Raw genomic sequence first — 22,696 nt, 5'->3', positions numbered from 1 at the left:
GTCCCACTGAGATTTAAAAAAAGAAAAATCATCTGTTTAATCTCTATCTCTTGTAGGGATCCCCACCACTGTAAATAATAGTCAGGTTGTGATGGATTTTGAACACAAGGCAAAATCAGAGCATCATTGCTGAACAGAATTGTAATCTCCCAGCCCTAGTCTCTCTGTCACGCAAACAACTACAAGACACACTCCCTCAGTCACTATCCCACACTCCTTTTAATCTGACAAGACCATGAAGCCAGTGATCCATCCATCAGGAGATTAGCGGCCTGTTTACTGGGACGTTTGCTTCTCTTCTTCTGTCTGTCTCTATGGACGCTTCTCAGCATCTGGGAATGAGGCTCAGCACTCTAGAACTGGACCTGCTGTCTGATGTACATTCACAACTATTTTCACTCACATTCTGTCAGACAAATGATGGTGTTAGTAGGGCAGGAATTCGTTTTTTTAAAATGTGTTAATGAGTTTTCATTAATCTGCTTTAGACACTTACTGTACTCTACTCCCATGCCCCAAAGAATGAGTGCCTATATATGAGAGGGATGTATAGTTGGGATCATTTCTTTTTTGGCAGATAAAAGATCACAGTGGCGATATTTTCTTTCATCTTATTTGACTTTTTTTATTCTAGCTGAAGATTTCCTATCATGTAACCATAGCGCTGTTTCATCCTGGGTTTGAATCTGAAGATTACCCTGTCCATTTCCTTTGATGGTCTTTGATGCTTATTATCAGATGGCTAGGCTCAATGCCAAACCCTCTATAATGATTTGTATTGCTTGAGGACCTTGTTCTTGAATGCTTTTTGTTTCTGGTTCAAAAAGGAGAACATATGAAATATAACTGATACACTGTTACTATAACAGGAATCACGCCAATCCTTCATGCTGCTTGTGTTTGCTCGATTTCGGTCTAACAGAAGGGTTTTCTGCTGCGTCATATTGACATGTTTAGAGATGTGTTGTCAGAAAACAAAATGTTTAGAGGAAACACTGACTTGGGGTGCTTTGCATCATGAATCATGCCATATGCAAATTACACCTGCACTTTTTCCCTGATTTATAAATTGAAGTTTATATTATCAGACACACTGCACTGACTTGGGAACATTTGACCCATCTCTCAGTTGACTTACTGTATTGTACTTTATAAAGCAACATGTCTTCTTTATCATACCAATAATAATACAAAAATATGTTCTAGTTAGCATTAACTTGGCCCTGGTTTTGGATGCAGTGTGAAGGTGGTGGTGCTGTCGGCCTGTCACACTGCACTGATTGCTAGAGGCTAATGTGATCACAGCCACAGCCAGGCAGGGCTGACTGAGAGTGGAGCCTTAATCTCTCCCAGTGTCTCTCTGCCAAATTGGCCCGATTTGTCAGGCAGTGGATCATCACCCACTTCTCTATGACTTTCAAAGGGCCACTTTTGCTTTTTGATGTGCAGCTTTAGATATTTGACCGAGAAAACGGCAACTTGCATTACAATTCACTAATGTTGCGGTTTAAAGCTGCATGCAAAGAGGCGACTGTACATATATTTCTTATTTTATACAAACATTTGCTTAACATTTTTTGTTCACGTCTCAAAATATGCCCCTGTTGTATGGAGATGGACAGTTATTTTACTAGATGCCCTAAAACGCTGATGTAAACCAGTAAAAATAGAGATGTGCATGCTTAACTTAAGAGGTGAGATTTTAGTTACGATTGTGCTTTTTCCCATTGCAAGAAGAGGGCATTGATCACAGCCAATCCATTGAAAATATGTCTGGTTTTCCTATACTAAGGACCTTTTTTCAGCAACTTAATTTTAACTTAAGACCCAAGAGCTTAGTTCTTCTTAATTCTAGTCTTGTATGTGTGAGTGAAGAGTGGTATGAGTCAGGAAACAGATGCGTTTGTGATTATCTTCTCTCCAAACCCTTGCTGTATGAACTAACAGTTTTTTCTTTTTCTTTTCAGGATACTTTATTCGGAGTAAGACAAATGCCAAGTGTGGACAGAGTATGCAGGCCTGAATGCTGAAGAGGTGGGCTTGCCCCCTCACTTATTTTCTGCTTCATGACGTCAGGGAGCAGCATCCCATCCCAGAGGCGGACATGTCTCCCTGCTGAGTGCCTTAAGCATTTTGCACTGGTGTAATGACCAGCCTGAAGGGCCCACCCATGGAGCGCACCGTTGGGGGTTCTGTCCCCGCCAGTGATGAGTTTTACACGCGCCACCTCCGTTTGGTCAATGGAGGGACTGTGGCAACCCGCACAGACAATGTTCATGTCCCTGTGGGCACAGGTGTTCCCAAAATGGGTGTACGGGCTCGGGTGGCTGACTGGCCCCCGAGGAGAGACCTTGCAGGGATTATGTGGCAGTCAGCTACAGAGCCCGATAACTCTGGTGTGCCCTCTGTTGGAAAAAGTCACATTAAGTTAGGTGCTGTAATGAGCCCTCAGGACTCGTCAATGCTGCGGAACATTCACAATACGTTGAGGAATCGAACACAGGTCCAGTCCAACAACTACAGCCTGGACACCCATTACCTAGTGCCCGGAGACTACAGGGGTCCTGCACATAGAAAACAGAGACGCATTCGTCAGCGCAGCAACAGTGACATGACTATCAGCGAGATGGAAGCTAGCGGTGACAGTGGAGACGAATGGGGTCCAGCATCGGGAGCCAAATGGTCTCCTCTTCATCGCGAATATGGTAGCACCTCCTCAATAGATCAGCACGGAGCATCTGGAGAGAGCTTCTTTGCAATGCTTCGGGGCTATCAAGGGGAAAAAGTTGACCAGCGTAGCCCCGCTCCAGAGAAACTGGAAGACATCCTGAATGTGGGGGCCATGCAGGCCAGCGTTGATATTCAGGAGGATGTCATAGACGGCAATCCTCCAAAAGCCAGAGATAAGCCCCCAAAGAGACGGACTAAATCTGAGACAGGGGGCGAGTCTATATTCCGTAAACTTCGAAACGTACGGGGTGAGTCCGACTCCCCCAGAGCGGGGTCTGATGCAGAGGACAGTCGGATAGAGGACATGGGCCCCCCCTGGGTTTGTCAGAGAGGCTTTGCCCACTATGATGTTCAGAGCATGCTTTTTGACCTCAACGAAGTTACTCAGTTGCGGCAGATTGCAGGCAAGCGGAAAAACACCACCACGGGGGCATCTGCTGCCGCTGTAGCCTCGGCTACCTCCACCCTGTCGTCCACACACAGCCTGCCTTACAGCTCCCCGAGCGGCAGCCAGGAGGAGCTCTGTTCCAGAGACTGTCCCGGTCTGGACGCGGGGGACGAACAGAGCAACGAAATGCTGTTAAGTTGCCCCTGCTTCCGCAACGAGATAGGTGGTGATGGTATTGTGAGGCGCAGATTGGTAACAGGGTATCATGGTGCAGGAGCAGGAAACGGTGGATCGGGGACCCTGATCGAGGAAGTAAACGTGTACGAAACATCTGTGAGCACGCACTGCACAAATGCTGGAGTTGCAGTGCTAGAGGGGCCAAAGGAAGGCCCCAGCACGCTCAGCGAAAAGGGCAAACAATACATTGTGGAGCATGTGGACCTGGGAGCTTACTATTACAGGAAGTTCTTCTACCTTAGGGGTACGTTTAATTCAACCGCTTTCATTTTTATTCATAAGTGTGTTGTTCAAAGCAGTAAAGTTTGATATTACCCAACAGATGTTTTAAAATGTTGCCCTTTTCCCCTGCTACCTCCTCCTCCTCCTCAGAGCACTGGAACTATTTTGGGATGGACGAGGCGCTGGGTCCAGTGGCGGTGAGCTTGCGCAGGGAGAAGCTGGAAGAGGACAAGGAGCACGGCCAGCAGTATAGCTACCGCCTCATCTTCAGAACCAGCGAGGTTAGCCGTAGTGTCCCATCCTTCCTACACCCTAACCTCAACCTCAGCACCGCATCACATCAATCCTTTCTGCTGAGGAGGGAAACGGCCCAACAGATTTAATGAGGCAGACAATTATTTTTGGTTTTGCACTCACAGATTTGGGAAAGTTAGGGTGACTGTTTTGGTTGACTGTGAGAAAAGACATTCATTTAATTTATTGCTTGCTTAGATTTTATATCCAGTTCATACACCTTCTATATCTATTAAAGGAGTGCCTAGTTCAAATCCTATTATGCCTGCTTCATAGTAGGAGGTCCAGCCTTAGGTAAAACCAGTCTCAGTCTTTGTTTCTTATTATGCAACCAACCCTGGGGCTATTCAGCTGTCTTCCAATATCCGCAATGTGTGAAGAAATGTGAGGATGTGCGCTCATCTTCCAGCCTCCCAGGCCTGTCAGTGCCCCACAACCTCAAACCGCTGTGTGGATCAGTAAAAATAGCCTGTCATATTGAGTTGCAATGTTGGCTCCAAGTCTTTTGGGTCTGGTTATGAGATGTTTGGCTTTTTTCAATTTTAGGTTATGGTATTTATTATATGGACGTACATTTCACAGACAGAGGTTTAAGGCACTTGCCTGAGGATGTTTGTTGTGGATTTAAGTAAAAACAGGTGCATGTGATTAAACCCCCACACATTAGACTGAAGTACCACGGGACCCCCGCCCACTACCCTACCTTCCAGACATGGGGAACACAGGTCCATTGTAAACAAAGCACAGCACAGCCTCAAGCTCGTAGGAGAGAGAGTCGAAGCCCCTCTCCAGCCGCTTATGATAGTGAAGTGATTGAGTACACTCCCAGAACCCAGCACAATGCAGACTTTGTGTAAACAGAATGCTTGTACGAGCCCTCCCACCTCTTCTTCCTCAGTTCCACTTTCTATTTACACAAGGGTTTGAGTCATAATTCTCTTGTTGTGCCATGTCACCTTCTTTAAGGGTAAAGGGAGCGGGTTACTTAAAACATATGCAGGGACCTGTCTTTTTTTCCTGCAGGCATGTTTTGCTGTCAGTGTTTCATCTCTAAAAGATTCCAAAGTTGCTTTTTTCCTCTGCTCACACTCCTCTATGTTATATCTTCCTCCCTATCTCCCTCCATTCAGCTGACCACTCTTAGAGGTTCTATCCTTGAGGATGCAGTGCCTTCCACCTCCAAGCACGGGACCACCCGGGGGCTGCCCGTCAAGGAGGTGCTGGAGTACCTTCTCCCTGAGCTCGATCTGTCGTGCCTCAGACTGGCCCTCAACACACCCAAAGTCACCGAGCAGCTGATGAAACTGGATGAACAAATGGTGAGCTGATTAACGAGAGTTATTGGAACACACTCGTTTCAACATTGTACTGTGTCCTCACGTGAACTATTGTGTCCCTCAGCTGAGTTTCCAGGTGAAGGTGGGGGTGATGTACTGCCGAGCGGGCCAGAGCACCGAGGAGGAGATGTACAACAACGAGATGGCTGGCCCCGCCCTGGAAGAGTTCCTCCAACTGTTGGGGGACAAGGTCCGCCTCAAGGGCTTCACAAAGTACCGAGCCCAGCTGGATACAAAAAGTATGTTTCCTTACTTTAGTGACCCAGGTTGTGATGCATTTCTACAGCAACACATTATTGTAATTGAGTGGATGTCTGGTTATATAGAAGACTGTATGTACTTTTTCTTGGCTTCAACCTTTTATCCTTAGAAGTCCACTTTAGCTTTATATTGCTTTATATAACTTTACAGTGCTTGAACTTTGGTCCTTAATCTTGCTTTTGGTCAAATGTTTCCTTGCACTGGATCTGATGTGTTGCCTATATTACTTTTCTTTTCCTCTCTATTTTGAACTATCATTTTCTCTCTGGTGTATCTTCAACTATCCCTCAGTCGTACTAATGAGTTCATGATGATAACTGCATCAGTCGTCAGAGAACCTGGCTAACAATCAGCATAGTCTGGTGAACAGATTAAGAAGTTTATGATGGCCAGTTTATGGTCTTGTTGGCCAGATAAATGAATGAAAGCAACAGTGTGTGGGATTTGGTGGCATCTAGTGTTGTGGTTGCAGATTGAAACTAACTGAGTATCCTTCTGCTGAACTCATAGCCCATCCTTACCATAACACCACTTATGAGCAACAACATTTTGGTTGGCTGATGTCGCCGCAGTTTTACAAGCAATTGCATTGATGTCAAAAAGTGAAAGGCTCTATTTAAAACCAGAGTTTGTTTTTTCGGTTCTACATTTCTGTCGAAACATGTATGTGTAGACCTCATTCAAAGCTAACAAAACTGTCTTCATTACATGTGATTTAAGTACGAATAAAAACATAGTTATGAATATTATTCTCCAATTCTGATAATAGATCCCCCTCTAAATTCTACCCACCGGCCATTAACATGTTATTATTTCGACATTTCGACAGTTTCCTTTGTTCTGGATAGTGTAATATCACAAAAGAAAGGCAACTTACACTTGTATTAAACAGTAGAGTCAGCTTCAGGTTTGACAGTCATCTTATCTCGGCTGACACCGATATGCACTTCACCATTGTCTAGTTGTTTGGGCTACAGTGAAATTGCATCCTGTCTGGCACCAGAAACCACAGAGAGAGAAACACACAGGATACACATGCGAGACAGATGGATGGCATTAGTTGTTAAATGGAGCTCAACACTGTATTGCTATGTTTCCCTGCAGCGGATTCCACGGGTACTCACTCCCTGTACACGACTTACAAAGACTATGAGATCATGTTCCATGTGACGACGCTGCTGCCTTACACCCCCAACAACAAACAACAGGTACAGATTGAGAGCTCATTCCTCTGGTATGCCATTAGTTATGGTATACCCAGAGGGAGGGTGTATATGTATATATTCAGAGGAGCACCTGTTATTACTTAAGACTGGTATCAGATTTCTTATTTTATTGTTAAAAAGAACATTTAATTGTTTATTGTCATTAAATGGAATGCACAGAATGGTTGGTATGCTTTCAGATTCAAGTCCCTAATTAAGACTATGATGCTTTCAATAGTTGCTGAGGAAGCGCCACATAGGAAACGACATAGTGACCATCGTGTTCCAGGAGCCCGGCGCTCACCCCTTCACCCCGAAGGCCATTCGCTCTCACTTTCAACATGTCTTCATCATCGTACGGGTGCACGATCCCTGCTCTGACAACACATGCTACAGGTGGGTCTGTTTATTAGCCCAGCAGGAATTCCTCTACTGGGTAATAGGAAAACTGTGTACAGTAAATGTGTGGGAACCACAAGGAAAACATGCTCAAGCCTTTTTTTCTTTTGCAAATGTGTATGTGCTATGTGGTCTGTCAAAGAAAGGAAGGAAGGAAGGAAGGAAGGAAGACAAAGGCAGGGCTGGTGTATGGGGCATTTGGGTTGAACAAAACCTCTTCCTGTATCAATTCAGGTTTTTAGTAAATCGGACAACATACCAAAGCTATGAAAACGTTTCATCTCACTATCTCAAATAATTGGGTCTAAAGAGACCTTTTTAGGCTTTGTTGGGTGTTCCCTTCCCCAGTAGTGTGTTATATAGGTTTGTGTGCATGCAAATGGTCTGCAAAGGCTCAAATCCAACATTTCTGCCTGAAATGCCATCGTTTGTTTACTTCTGCAACATAGTGTTCTCTATGTGCTTATATTGGCTAGCACTCCAACACATTGTAGGTGATAGGCTAAGGGATGGGACATCTCAAAGCGATTGGCCAATCACAACAGAGCCGGCCAATCAGAGCAGACTGGGCTCTGGTTTCAGACCATGGTGAAAACAGGTGCTTCAGCACAGGCAGTTTGAGAACAATAAAGTGCTTTATGGACATTACAGCATGTAAACATGTCGCCTTAGAGGCACACAATACAAATATGAACCTGAACATTAGTGTAATATGTCCTCCTTAAGGTTAGCCCACCAGTTAGGAATATATATGACTATATCTAGAGACTAAGGATACTCATTAGAATTTGAACTAGGCCAGACTGACCAAAGCCAATAGCAATGTTGAATACAAATCTGGTTGTGTCTTCCCATCTCAGTGCGGCACTGGCCCCTTTTTATGGGAAAGCTCCACAACGGTCAGTGCTACCAGCGGTGTTGTTTTTATGCAGGTAGCTACAGTAGCATTAAGACAAAAGCATTGACTGGAAGGCATGGGTCAAACATAAAAGCCTGTTGCGTGGCTGTCCTGTCTGTCCGGATTGTGCATGTTCTAGCTTCTGTATGTCTGCGTAAATATAAATTAGTTTGATTATGATCAAATGGAATAGATTGGCCCTGCAGTAGCTGTCCAACTGATGGGTGTCCTCCTCCTCTTCTCCTCGGCTGGCTGACTCTTAGCCTCGTGACGATCAGACTGGATCTCTGTTGCAATCACACTCATGCACCCTTACCTCACCACACAGACACTTTCTGTTCTCTGCATACACAGATATTACACGCACATAGTTGCTGTCTCTTACTCCCGTATCTCCTTCTTACCTCTTTCCCATGCTCACTTGCACAGTTACACACACATGCACGCACTTCTTCCCATGCACACTAATTCACTGAAAGGCTCACTCTTCACACACTCATACAATACAAGACCCCCCCCTTCTTCTGTACTCCTCTCCCCATCCCTCCCTTCTTGCCACTTTGCCTTTGGGCAGCGTGAGCCGGAATGGTCTGAAGGAGTTAGCGCCATGCACATGAAGTGCTCTCTTCACCCGGACATGCATGTGAGCTGGGAGGGTTGTTGAGAGCAGAGTCCTTTAGAGCTCATAGACTCCATCTCAGGAGCGGACAAGTCAGCCTTCTGTCTCTCAGCTCGCACCCGCGTCAAATTTAGGCTAATTTATTTGGACCTCTCTTTTCTCCTGCTTGTTCAGGTCCTTTTTTCTTGACCAGCTACTCCATTGGACACCTTTATTATGAAGCTTACTTTTAGCTTAAGGCGACATCTCGTTTAAACTTTGGGAAAAGATAACGGCTGGTTCTCCTGGTTTGGCTTCATAATGAAATGGAGAGGCGCGGGATACAGAATCCTTGAGGAAAAACGTCCTACCCCACCCAGAGAAACTCACACATTGCCATTTACCTCTTCCCTTCTGTGGGTAGAGGCACTATAGGTTACAACTTCTCTCCTGACTGTTTGTCACAAGCCTTTTCACGGATGCCTTTTCCTGACAGTTCGGAAAACAATCTTCATCGGGACAAGAGAACACGGGCTACAAAGATTTGCTACACTGCACCAAGTGCTATATGTTGAGGGTTGGATTGCAGCTACGGAACAGAATCTAGTTATCATTGACCTCTGGAATTGTGTATGTCACTTCACATTGATTGCAACAAAGATTAAGGATATTGTGCAGTCATTCTGATACTGGAGAACATGGTTGCTTTCTGGTGACACCAGGAGGTAAGTTATAATGTTGGTGTAGATGCTTGCAGTTTTGTGATGTGTTGTTCAAATCATACAGATTAGTTGATGCATTGATTTAGATTATGCCACTTATTAAAAAGCAGCCTTTATGGAATTCAGATAGTTAGCTAGTCACACATTCGCTAACTTAAACACAGATCCTTTAACACACATACCAGCTGGAAACCTGATTTCCCGCTAAGAAATTGTTGTCAACATGTCATAAGACAGTGTCCTAATATCTTGTGACCATGTCAATATGTCTTTATTAACAGAGGATAAAGAAGTAAAAAGAATGTTATGATGTGTTGAGTCATCTGGTTATTAATAGCCTGTTGCCTGCTGGAGTGATTTGGGATAATGCTCAGACTCAGGTCATATTGAGCCGGACCAGAGCATTAGAGGAGTAAGTGGCTCGGGGCCAGCGGGGTGCTAATCTGCTGCTTTTAACCGCTGCTTCAAAGTCACACGGGGCCAGCAAAGCGGATTGCATAACGAGACCTTTGTTTAGGAGAACGTAGGCTGTTTGTGCTAGCTCCAGCCGCAGCACCGCTTCTTCATACCATGATGTAGCAGAGAGTGGCAGGGTGACAGTACTGGGAGCCTGCTTGTCAAATGTTATTGGTTGTATACTATTTATACGCTGGGTGTAGTGAGGCGTACGTAGTTTACTACATTCCTGCTTAAGGCTATAACTGTTATCTGTTGAATGGACTGGATGCAGACTTGTCAGGACTGTCACATCAACTTATCCAAGACCATGTCTCAGTTTTTCACACACTAATAGGTTTTATTGTATATGCTACTGACTGCATGTGTGTGTACATTTATAGGCTCTATGTATGCAGCCAGAGTGGGTATAAACATTTGATAACCCAAGCATGTTGTCCAAAATGGTACATTAATCCCCTTATTACATTACATTGCATTTAGCTGACGCTTTTATCCAAAGCGACTTACAATAAGTGCGTTCGACCAACAAAATACAAACTTGAAGAAAACAGAATCATATAAGTATCAGGTTTCATAGAGCCAAAACATTTCAAGTGCTACTCAACTGGCTTTAGATAAGCCAGTCCTTTATTAGTATATAAGTGCTTTGTTAATAGTTCTATCGCTCGAAGTGGAGTCGAAAGAGATGAGTTTTTAGTCTGCGCCGGAAGGTGTGTAAGCTATCTGCTGTCCTGATGTCAATGGGGAGCTCATTCCACCATTTTGGAGCCAGGATAGCAAACCCACGTGTTTTTGCTGATGGGAACTTGGGCCCCCCTCGCAGTGAGGGTGCAGCGAGCCGTTTGGCCGAAGCAGAGCGGAGTGCACGTGCTGGGGTGTACGGTTTAACCATGTCCTGGATGTAGGAAGGGCCAGATCCATTCGCAGCATGGTACGCAAGTACCAGTGTCTTGAAGTGGATTCTAGCAGTTACCGGAAGCCAGTGGAGGGAGCGGAGGAGCGGCGTGGTGTGGGAACATTTAGGAAGGTTGAAGACCTTATGTTTCAAAGTACTTTTTGCTAGATTTTCTAATACACTGAGCCAATATTTATTATGAACAACAGGTATGAGACAACAATACCTACACCTGTTCACAAATGTATAGTCATCAAACACCATTGTGTGCAGATGGAATAGGAGCAGTAGAGGGTAACACGAGGAGAGCCTTACCCCTAGGAATTGTTACGCCCTCCTTTTATACTCACAAGTGAAACAAGTCAAAGACAACAATACCTGAGGGGGGACTATGAAAAGATACCTCCACTCTGCTGGTTTACAAGACAATGTGCTATTAAATCCTGTAATGCCACTTATTTCCCTGTTGTTTGACCTTTATAGATAGATAGATACGTTTGTGTTTGTTTTCTTGTGTCCTGCTCAATTCTATGTATACATTCTTGTTGTGGATTATGTTATTTATATTTTATTTATTTCATTTAGCATTTTGATGCATTTTTCTTCACATTAACAACGGAAATACTCTTTTTGGCACAGTTTTCGCTATAGTTTTGTATATTAAGTCATTTAAGATTGAAATAAAATATAGTTTTAAAGTATAAAAAAAGGGTTTACTAAGTATGATGATTGTTTGTTTATACTGAAGCAGTGTCCTCAAACCCTTCCCCTTTATTTTCTACTTTCTGCAGTGTGGCTGTCACTCGTTCCCAGGACGTTCCCTCCTTTGGCCCACCAATTCCCAAGGGCGTGACCTTCCCAAAGTCCACTGTTTTCAGGGACTTCCTGTTGGGCAAAGTCATCAACGCTGAGAACGCAGCCCACAAGTCAGATAAGTTTGGTGCCATGGCAACACGGACACGGCAGGAGTATCTTCGAGACTTGGCAGAGCGTCATGTGACTACTACTCCAGTAGAACCAACAGGGAAGTTCCCCTTCATCTCTCTGGCGCACAAACGACGAGAGAAAGTGCGTCCCTACAGCGGGGCGGAGCTGCAGAGCCTGGGTGCCGTCACCTGGCAGGTCCACGCTGAGGACCAGGTAGCTGGTGCTGAACGCGAATGCCTGTTGGCCATTTCAAATGACTTCATAATCCTGTTGGATCAGGAGGCCAAGGCAGTTGTGTTTAACTGCGCCACGCGTGATGTGATTGGTTGGTCAACGGGGAGCCCCGCCTCCATGAAGATCTTCTATGAGCGCGGTGAGAGTGTTTCACTGCGCTCCATCAATAACAACACAGAAGACTTTGGAGAAGTCGTCAAGAGACTGGAGGTCAGTGGTGAACTACCTGTTTATGATGCTACACTTCATTAGCACTCAGCATCTGCTGTTAGCCAGCGGAGCTTACACTGAGCAACACAGCTTTAATGAACACATGCAGTCTTCATAAATATATGAAACTATATTTATCGTCACATTAAACATTTACTGTAGTAATCTGCCGAGTAGGAATGTAAATCACAAGTTCCATCACAACACAACACATATCTATTCTTTGGGCAACAATACTATTATATATATTTGCTTGTATCACAAAGGCTGCCACAATACAATTTATTTTAAAATCGATGGCCTGTGAACAATATGAGACAATATGCTATGCCCACTTAACTTAGGTTACCTTTATTTCAACCCACAAAAAACAAAAATATGATTTAGCAATTTCATTTCCGGGCTAAATGAAAACTATTTTATTATTTGTATGAAACCTATAGAAATAGACATTTTGTTTTTAAATATAAAGTGCCACATTTCTTATGTTAAAACCCTCTGAATGATTTGGAGGGAGGTGTGCTTGCACAGAAATGGTGACACAGAAGTGCCCTGGGAATTTCCAAATAAAAGGCGTGTCTTTAAGATCATGGATAAGATCATATCGATGCTTCCACTCTACATCAACAATATTGGATTCTTTTAATCATATGTTGCACTTCTACTGCAAGGCTTATCCATTACAGATAACAATGACTGAACCAGTAAAATATATATGCTTTTCTAAATCCTGCAACCTTAATGAGTGCAAAGGTCAGGGCAGGTAAGGCAGTTTTCTTTGATGGGACATGTGGATTATTTAGCTGACATTGCAATTAAATGTATCTGTTACCAGTACTGGCACGCGCTCTTCTGTGAAGGTTGTGGCCTTGGTTGGCATTGTGACTAATGCTTCAGCACTGCAGCTAACTGGAACTTCTGTGCTACTAATCACTCTTCTGTTTACTAAATAATATTTACGATCAGTTATCTTCTCACAGTTAGAATCATAGAAATGCTCTAATGGTAGTCAGTCATTATCATGGAAGTATACCAAACGATTTAAAGTCATGATTTGTATTCATAGTATGTGTCTCAAATATATTCCTTAGCGGGAGTGGGATCAAAGCTAGTGTCATATGCACTTTAAAAGATGTGGTTGCTTTGAAGAAGATACATTAGTTAGTTAGTTAGATTTTTTTTAAGAAATCGTTTTATACATTATTCATGTCTTCTACTCCCTCCTTCACTCTGTTCTGTAGCTGTTGACCAAGGGCAGTCAGACCACAGAGATGACCCTGCGGCGCAACGCCCTGGGCCAGCTGGGCTTCCACGTTAACTTTGAGGGCATCGTAGCTGAGGTGGAGCCCTACGGCTACGCCTGGCAGGCCGGGCTCAGGCAGGGCAGCCGATTGGTGGAGATTTGCAAGGTGTCTGTGGCCTCGCTGTCTCACGAGCAGATGATCGACCTGCTCAGGACCTCCGTCACTGTGAAGGTGGTCATCATCCCCCCGCATGAGGACTCCACCCCGCGCAGGTAGAGTGGATTTAGATGATTTCTAGAAGTGTATGAAGTTTTTGTGCTTTGAGGCTGTCCCATTCTGACTGTGTACCCTTCATGTGCCAACAGAGGCTGCTCAGAAATCTACCACATGCCACTCGTGGATTACAAGAACCACAAGGAGGGTATGCCCTATGAGTTAAAGTTCCCCTTTCGCCCCACCACCAACAACAACAACACCAAGTGGCCACGCACCTCATCCAGCCCTCAAACACGCGCTGCAGGCGCAGGATCACTGATCAAAGCCCCGCCTTCAGACTTCAGTGCCATTAACTCTGCAGCTATTCCCCGAAGTGTGTCCAGTGACGGGCGACCCGTCCACCCAAAAAGGTAACGAAAAAAATAAAGACGATGTTACAAACATGCAGACACCCTGAACATAAGACTCTGTAGCTGCATTTTTTTTTTTAATGTATTTAATAATATAGGAGTTACAAGACAAGTGCATACAAGTACGGTGTCACAGATACAAAGAAGACAGTAAGGTACAAAAAAAGACAAAAGCATATACAAAAACGGTTGGTGTGTGTTTGAGAGATTAGACCAAAATAAAGAGTAAGAAATGACAATTATAATTAAAATGATAAGAGTAACACTATAATAGTCATGTATCCTGGGGGAGGGAATGTAAATAGTAGTAGGATCTTAAATACCTTAAAGGAGTAAGCCCAGAATGAATAATAAATTAGTAATTAAGCCCAGAATAGCATCAACAACAACATTAGTATGAATGACAACAATATGATAATGATAACAACATCGACAAGCTTAATAGTGACAAATGAGTATTCGATAATAATAATAGTACTGATAATGGGAGCATGGGGGAAAATAAATTGAATAAAAGGATAAAACAATGCATTTAGTTTTTAACAACATACTTATGCTTGGTCACAGATATTCCCCAGGGAACGACAACTACGCTCTCGCCTGCTCCATCGTGATGGGCCGCACAATGCACAACATAAACTCCCCTCCCGGCCCCCCCTACTCGGATACCACGAGCTCCAACCAGTGGAGGCAGAAGTCACAGCCTGAAGGGTAAGTACCTCTGCCCCCTCACCATGAGTCACATGGCCTTCTGCACTACATGGCAACATAGGTGACCTTCCTCATCTCCCCTCCAGGTTTAATAACAACAACTGCCCGTCCCCTGGGTCATCGGCGCGGCGGATGGCAGGTGAAGGGGTCAATGGGATGAAAGCGGGCTCTAGTTCTGGCGTGGGATGGTCCCGACCTGGGGAGGGGGACAAAACTAGTGCAGGTAAGAGACGCATTCGATGTTAACAATAGCACCAAATGAAACATGACTGACACTTTGCCAGCACATGTCTATGCACGTGTCCTCATTTGTCTTTGCTTCCCGCAGATACCGTGGCTTCCAAGGCGGTGAATCCTCGACTCCAGTTGTCAGAGCAGGGCCACATGTCTCCTAACAAAAGCACTAAGGTGAGCTGGACGCACCACACTGTGTGTAATCTCCTCTCTACCATGTGATGGCCCTGTGGGAACAGAGGGCTGCTGTTCATGTGCTTTTGAGTGAGAGCTTCAACATGTGTAAAGCAACCTGCGTTGAGCACAGGCCAACATTATGCAAGAATTGTTAACTTTACAAGTCGGTGCCTGTTTTAGTTTTAGAATGCAGTTTACTTATAAACCAAGTTTGTAATTATATGAAAGTGGACAGCTGTACACGTGCATTTCTGATGATTACATTATTTCTGACAGTCACCTCTCCTAATATCAGTCAGTATAGCATCAAAAGTATTTAGAAGCACTTTTATTAGGGTAAACTAGTTGAATTATGCTTGCAATATACTTCTGGGTGAAAATGTTAAATACATATAATAAAGATTGCTGATTTGATTCTTCTTCTCTTAAAAGCCGGATGCTCCGTATTCATCCAGCCAGTCGAGCAGCAACACGCTCTCCAGCAACGCCTCCAGCTCGGCACACAGCGACGAGAAGTGGTATGAAGTCGGCTCACGTTCAGGAGTGCGGAGCGATCTGGAGCTCAACGGATATCTGCAGGGCACCTCCACCGACAGCGGCATCGATGCCACCTCCTTCACTGCCACACAAAGCAGCACAGCCTCCTCCACAGGGGCCTTCGGGGCCAAAGACAAAAGCCTGTGGCAGGATGAGCCAGCGGACAGCCAGGGGGCCACCAATTCTTCACCTCCGACACCAGACTCTCTTGTCGCCATCGGAGGCAGTGAGATCCTGGCGAAGAGTCCATCGGCTTTTCCACCAGCTCCTGATGGTGGCTCCTACAGCCTGAATGATGCCGCATCCCACTCCAGGTGTGCTGCTGAAATGTTTGAGTCAGCTGTAGAGAGCTGAGGAATTTGTGCTCTTGCATCAATGTTTCATTAAACAGATAGTGATTCATTGTAGTCCAGATATATCCTGGGAGCTCTGCGGTTTGGCATTTACAAAGGGAGAGAACAAATAAATGGGTGTGTGTGTGTGTGTGTGTGTGGTTTTGCACGTGTATGTATCTCTGTCTCTCGATGTCTACGATAGAAAGGAAGTGCTTGAAGTTGCTAGAAATGCAGACTGTGAGCTCAGCACCGATCCCCCTCTTCTAAATCCCACTTCCTTTTGAATCAATGGAAGCTTTCCTCCGTCTCCTCTTCACTCAGCCATAAATAACTCCGCTCCAGCAGACCTGTACATTGGCAACTTTGTTTAATAGTATGTGCACGCACATGAGCGCCAGCACACAGACGAAAACATGCTGTTTGAAAATCCAAGCCTTTATGTCAAAGTACAGAGATATATTATTTGAAGTTGCTGGAGAGAAAGAGCAAGGACACTGTGTCCTATTTTTTTTTAATATTTTTAGAATAAAAGTCCTAAGTTGATCCTATCTGCAAAGAAAGTAAGACATGGGTTAGGTTCTTTTTCTCAAGAGAATCTTTTTATGATCTGTTTATATATGCTAATAGTGTTCTGCTAAAATATGTTTGACTGTTTGAACTAGAAGGAACGTGACCATGTGATCTTCTATTGGTGCTACATCAATCATTGTAATTGATCCAGGTCCACAATGAAACAAAAGAAACCCTGACATGACCACTACAGCTAATCAATCTGCTATTTGTGCTTGTATGCTTGAAAATTAAATAAAGGTCTTTGATGCCTTTTCTACCTATAACACGTCTCACCTCCCTGCTTTGTTCTCCAGCACACTCAGTTCTGGCCACTCAGGGAGTCCGATGGACCAGGGGCAGGACGAGGCAGGTGCTGCGGCCACCTCACCCACATCCCCCGGGACCAAGAGCTTCTACCCTCGCCAGGGAGCGACCTCCAAGTACCTGATTGGCTGGAGGAAACCCGGGGGTACCGTCAACTCTGTGGACTTTGGCAACACGCGCAAGTAAGATAGGAAAATGATCATTCAGGGTAGTTGTGAGTCGCGCTGGTGATGTTAGAGCAGCAGGAAAAAGGAATGAATATGTTCTTTTTTGTCTCACTGACAGCACACCTAATAATACTTTTTTGTTAACTTGACCAACACTGCCACCGTGTGGTGTAGTTGGGTTTAAAACATATTTTTTTAACACACTTATGGTTCCCAGGGAAGGGTGACTAAACATAAGTGCTCCTTTTTTCATTTGTACAAAGCGGCACATGTGTCATTGTTTGTCCCAAGGGCTATTGCATCCTTTGCCTGATGATGGTGACTGCTGGTTCTAAACTGTACAGCTGTTCAACACACAACCTCATGCATGGTGAAGCAATTAAGTGGTTAAGTGTCTTGTCAAGGGCATGTTAACATCCTAGAGAGTAGTTGTAGCTCTTCTTCAAAGATTTCCATACAGTCTCGAAACTAAAACGGCTGACTTTTAATCACAGGCATGCTCTGTTGTGTTCCTGGCCACCACCACCTCTTGTCTATATAATGTCTGTTATTAGGATTTAAGAGGTATCTCTCTGAGTTGACTCTTGGTTTTATCTCCAGAAGACACCAGAGCGATGGTCTGCTGGGGGGTCAGCCACAGCTCAGGGCCAATCTCCGGGGCTCCCAGTCGCCCCAGCGGCACACCGCCAAGTCCAGCCTGGAGGAAGACTTAAAGAAGCTCATTACACTTGACAGCCCTCCACCCACCTCAAGTGAAGAGAAGGTACTGAGAAGGGCTCTAATTGTCTATACTCATGCCGACAACATAGTATAACTATCATTGACATGGGGTTAGTTGTTAGGGGTTTAAGAAAGGTGTTAAATTAAGATTTAAAACAAGAAAGATATCCACACATTTGTGTTCAAGAGGACAATAATCAGTCCCCTAAGCTTATACATTTGCATTCAAATATTTTCATTTTGTTTTACTGGAGTCCTGTCTCTTGTTTCCGTCCCCCTGTAGCCTTTGTTTCCGGGTCCGCTGCCCACCCGGCGCTCCCTCCAGAGAACCCTGTCAGATGAGAGTATTTACAGCGGGCAGAGGGAGCCGTCCTCCAGCGGACAGCATGACACGCCTACTGACCTTCTGTTCAGCTGCTCCACAATACCTCGCTCACCCACCACTCGCCAAGGACCAAGCCGGCGAGCCTCACACAAATCCCTGGGTGAATGTCCAGTATTTATATCTGATCATATCAGATGCTGCAGCCTAGGACTTGTTGTCCTGAGGACCTTTGTTTTGTAGTTAGAACTACATTAATAACGTGAATAGTAAAACATCTTCCTCGTCAGATAAGGTTGGTTATTGTAACCGTAATCGTCCACTGTTTTAATCTGCTGTTCTTCCTTCCCAGGAGACCTGTCAGCCCCAGAGCTCTCTGAGTTGGAGCAGGAGAGGCAGAGGCAGCAGCTGCAGGACGCGGTCCTCATGCCCCTGCCTGACAACGGGGCAGAGAGCCCGCTGGACTGGGCCCACCTGGTAGATGCCGCCAAAGCTTTTGAGGGTAGGCACCGGTCATGTTTTTGTATCTTCTCAATAATTGAAATTAAAGGTTCAAGAATTATATTACTGTGGCAAAACAATGCAACTGCCTTCTTTATCCTCACCAGAAGAGGGCGCTGTTAGTCCGTATTTGTTCTCTTTACAAGTCTAATAGTATATCTTTGAACTGCTTTTTTTCTTCAGAGCAGAGGCTGGTCTACCTAACAGCCCAGGAGGAGAGCTCCATGGCTGAGAACGCAGCAGCCACCAGCCCCCAGCAGGCCGAGCCTCAGGCGGCCCCACTGAGACAGCCCTCGCCTGGGTAAGGGGCCTCAGGTCTTGGCCAGTGTTTGCTTTAAGTCACTGGTGACTAGCATGGTCAGAGTTCACTCCAGTGAAACACTACTGCAGCTGACATCACTAATGATTCCTTCCTCTGCCTGCTCAATAGTAGAATCAGCAACTATTGTGTTAGAAATAAAAGTAAACCCAAATGTCGAAACTTGAAAATTGCTAAAATCAACAAACAAACAATCTGCTCTAATGATTTAGTTTGGGCTCCAGCTGATGCCCTGATGGTCCTTTTTCCACAGAGAGACTCCAGCGTGCCTGATGGGGAAGGTCAGCCAGCTGGAGACAATGGTAAAGACACTACAGGACGACTTGAATAGGGTGAGCCATCTTTCAATCAGATTTACAGCTCTTCCAACAACACACAGACTCAGTATGACTACATTTTACAGTTTATGAAAAGCGTTTGAAACGCTCGATAAATATCAGTGCTAGCAATACTAATACTACATTTAAATACTCATGTTATAAATATAGTAATGCTAACTAGATGGAAAGCCGCATACAAAATAACGATTAAAGAAATTGCTTTGACTCGGACAGACGCTTCCACTATAAGAGGTTTCCACTGTATATTCAATTTGTTGATTGTTTTGATGTCAAGAATCATTGAAATGAGGCTTAAACATACATTATCAGATATTAAACTAGAAGTGGCTCTACTATAAAACAAGATGGAGGACTATTACATTTTCATGATAATGGTGCTCTCAAGACATGGTTTTGTAATAAATATGTATAGAATTGGGAAGCTTTTAAAAAATGAAGTTGTTTTCTTGCGGTTTTTGCACTTTAAGCATTGTTGATTAAATGAAATCTCTTATAAGGGAACCAGTATCTGTTTTTGTAATTCAATCCTGAAATCACATTACTCAAACATGTCTTTGTGTGTTTTAGGAGAAGGATGCCAAGGTGTCGCTGCAGGTTCAGATCCAGAGCCTGAGGGAGGATAACCAGCGTCTTGTGGAGGAGTCCTACAGCGCCTCAGCCAAGCTTAAGAAGTTCACAGAGTGGGTCTTTAACACCATCGACATGAACTGATGTACACAGCTTACAGACTGCTACATTAGGAGTTTGACCACTACTCAAGCTGTAATGAAACTCGTTTTTTTTTTCAGTGCTGCAAACACAACAGACTGACTTATACAAACCCGCAACATAAACTGTTTCTCTCGGGCTTTTACAAACCAGTGCCAACATGGACCGTCTTCAGCCTTGTGGATCTGTGGTATAATCACCGTGAAAGACTTTTGGGGGAAGAACGGGAGGATAGAAGAAAAGGAGCAGCGGTGCTACTGTGCGTCTGTTTTAAATAGCATGCACTACCTTCCTTAGAATTTCACAAATTAATGCTTTGTGTGCTATCGAATGGATTGCTGGAACCCCTGCATGTCAGAGACGGCAATATGTCGAAACTAACCTAAAGGGATTTACAGTTACTGTCCCCATTTACCTACCCAGCTAACCTAATTACAAGGGCACAGAATTCCAATTAAAATGCTTCAACACAATTTTAAATATACTCCCCCATGCAAGACTGACTGAAAATAGTCCCACATTCCTCTGATTGAGGTTTATACTTTCTAAGACTTAAGTGTTTTTTTTATTAATTGCCATTTAATTTTCCCAATTCAGTGATAACACTGATTATTCTTTATTACTAACCAAAATAAAATAAGCTATATGAGGTCATGGGAGGTATGGTCCCCCATGATGCTCCTTTGGTAGCAGTGTCGTTAGGCAGACACAGACAGACCCTCTGCATAGCACACAACCGTAAACACTGTAAGGTCAAATCTATATTGCGTAATAAAAGCTGTATCATTTTTTTATTTCTAAAAAGTTGAAAACAAGTAAAACTACAAAGGACTACTGGTCAAAAGCTTATAAAAACGAAATATATTGTAAAAATATTGGTGCCATAAAGATATAGATTGACAGTTCACTGATTCAGATTATTGTAAATATACGATGTTAACATTTATTTTCTCACATCTGCCCTTGATATAATATGTAAAGATTATTTATGACAAAGAAGATGGCCAAGAAAATTAAAAAATCAACCATATGCAGTAAAAGGTCTGCATGAACTTATTATGGTCGGTCTATTACAAGAAAAATAAATATATATATATATATATATACTTTGATTGAGTTTTCAAATGGAAAACGCTAACTTTTTATTCAAAATACTAATTATTGTTATGTTTTTTGAAAGTCCTTACAGTTTCTGCAGTGGATTGATTGACAGTGCCACCTAGTGTTGACAACATGTCCCCCATCCATAGCATGCTAAAAGGCCTCAATCTGATCCTTAAATCTCTCCTTAGATTTAATCGGTACTGTTACATATATGATTACATATTAAGATATTGTGCAAATCCTGATCTTTCAGCTACAGAGTTCTCTGTTGTGTGTCATCTGCTCGTAAGCCTGACCTAAATTTGGTCTGTAGATGACCACACAAAGTCCTTATTTAAGCCTCATAAGTTGTTCCTTTTGTACTTGGATACTGTGCAACTGTATATAAGGAACATTTGATATTCATCAAAATTTGCACCTTCGTTTTTATTTTTTAAGATTATTTTTTGATGTACTTCTGCTTTAATATAGTGGAGAGTGAAAGGATCAATACAAAATATTTACTGGGTAGACATAAGACAGGACAAAGACCATGATGAGCCGGACTCAGACGTATGAGTCCCCGGGCCCCTAGCACAGCAGATCGCCCCTGCACCTTCATTCTTAACATGTGTGACAGCATGTGATTCTGTTTCCATTGAGCTGTGATGTGTAAAAAAACGTTTATATCTATTAAAGATATTTTGTTGAACTACACTTTGTCTCACAGTCAACTGTTTGTCAAAATCAAGAAAAGTAATGTAACTGTGATGTGAGGTGGCTTTAAGAGTAAATGGATGTCTGTCAGAGGCTTGACAGGAGGTTGTTGCCTGCTGATTTATTGTGATTATCAGTGAGATGCTGCTTTCTCCACTTAGGCATGATTACACAAGGCCTTCACCCTGATAGAGATGAGTCTCGATCAGACAGATCGATGGATGAGGATGACATGGGAGGCACCAGGGTGAAGAGGAGGACCATTTTGGATCAAAGAAAATGGGATGTCATGGCTAAACTGCTGCAAAGCTGTTTAGGGATTTTAGGTCAATAAGAATGAAGGATAGGCTCACAAGTTGAGTAGTCTGTCTTAAAATAAATCTCACATGACCATATTATGTAAATCTATGGAGGTGCTGGGAGCTAAGTGTTTCCACTGGTATGACATCATGGCTTGCTTTGGAGAAATAAATCAAATACATTATTTTAGTACAAATATATGTAGCCTATACAATTCCTGGGATCAGTCTTAAATTATTTTGTGAAACTGATAATGATACTGACAGCCACAAAGGAAGCCTACTAACAACAACATTATCTGAATATCTTATCATGAGGGTGGGTTATGACTGTATGTTCTTTCTATGTAAAAAAATTAAATCAAGAATATTTTTTATTTTAATTTTAGAAGGTACCGGTTGCTAATGTGATTATAATGGAAGAAATTAGGTGGACAAAACTCGAGTTTTGTAGCAAAATGCATTACTCAAGATGAAGCTAATTATTGAGACATCAGAGTTACATAAATTGAGTGGAGGCCTTAAAATGAAGCTCATTCATTACAGAATGTCTTCTGCTGACAGTGAGTCTAGACCAGAGGTGCCCAAGTACGTCGACCCCGGTCGACCGCGAGGGCAATGCTGGTAGAGTCATTCATTCATAAAAAAAAATCCAGATCCGTTAAAATAGACAAAACAGGTTTTGATCCCTCCTCCCTTGGCCTCCCTGCCACTTAATTCAGGAGTTTACTTGATTGACAGAAAAAGCGACCTATCGCTTTCC

At 43.5% G+C, this 22,696-nt stretch overlaps 1 protein-coding gene across 2 annotated transcripts in view; it reads left to right on the top strand.

The window, feature by feature from the left end:
• The window catches only part of LOC117467656 (signal-induced proliferation-associated 1-like protein 1), a 42,565-nt gene extending 20,931 nt beyond the window's left edge, over positions 1-21,634 (top strand). The window contains exons 2-22 of one of the 2 annotated variants that reach the window (XM_034111449.1): positions 1,968-3,599; positions 3,728-3,858; positions 5,002-5,190; positions 5,273-5,447; positions 6,574-6,677; positions 6,913-7,070; positions 11,437-12,016; positions 13,258-13,532; positions 13,626-13,886; positions 14,454-14,597; positions 14,684-14,820; positions 14,926-15,005; positions 15,441-15,859; positions 16,747-16,938; positions 17,524-17,686; positions 17,927-18,128; positions 18,318-18,467; positions 18,650-18,767; positions 19,039-19,117; positions 19,694-19,806; positions 19,915-21,634. In XM_034111449.1, coding sequence (XP_033967340.1) covers positions 2,147-3,599; positions 3,728-3,858; positions 5,002-5,190; positions 5,273-5,447; positions 6,574-6,677; positions 6,913-7,070; positions 11,437-12,016; positions 13,258-13,532; positions 13,626-13,886; positions 14,454-14,597; positions 14,684-14,820; positions 14,926-15,005; positions 15,441-15,859; positions 16,747-16,938; positions 17,524-17,686; positions 17,927-18,128; positions 18,318-18,467; positions 18,650-18,767; positions 19,039-19,117; positions 19,694-19,806; positions 19,915-19,936 — 5,145 coding nt within the window. In that variant the 5' untranslated portion in view covers positions 1,968-2,146 and the 3' untranslated portion in view covers positions 19,937-21,634. Of the gene's footprint in view, positions 1-1,967; positions 3,600-3,727; positions 3,859-5,001; positions 5,191-5,272; positions 5,448-6,573; positions 6,678-6,912; positions 7,071-11,436; positions 12,017-13,257; positions 13,533-13,625; positions 13,887-14,453; positions 14,598-14,683; positions 14,821-14,925; positions 15,006-15,440; positions 15,860-16,746; positions 16,939-17,523; positions 17,687-17,926; positions 18,129-18,317; positions 18,468-18,649; positions 18,768-19,038; positions 19,118-19,693 lie in introns of both variants that reach the window. The other variant, XM_034111448.1, reaches the window with a different exon arrangement.
• Positions 21,635-22,696: the final 1,062 nt, after the last annotated feature.

Source organism: Pseudochaenichthys georgianus, chromosome 22 (assembly GCF_902827115.2).
Source record: "Pseudochaenichthys georgianus chromosome 22, fPseGeo1.2, whole genome shotgun sequence".
Taxonomy (NCBI): Eukaryota; Metazoa; Chordata; class Actinopteri; order Perciformes; family Channichthyidae; genus Pseudochaenichthys; species Pseudochaenichthys georgianus.
The sequence above is the reverse complement of the archived record's forward strand: the minus strand, read 5'-3'. Positions and strand labels throughout refer to the sequence as shown.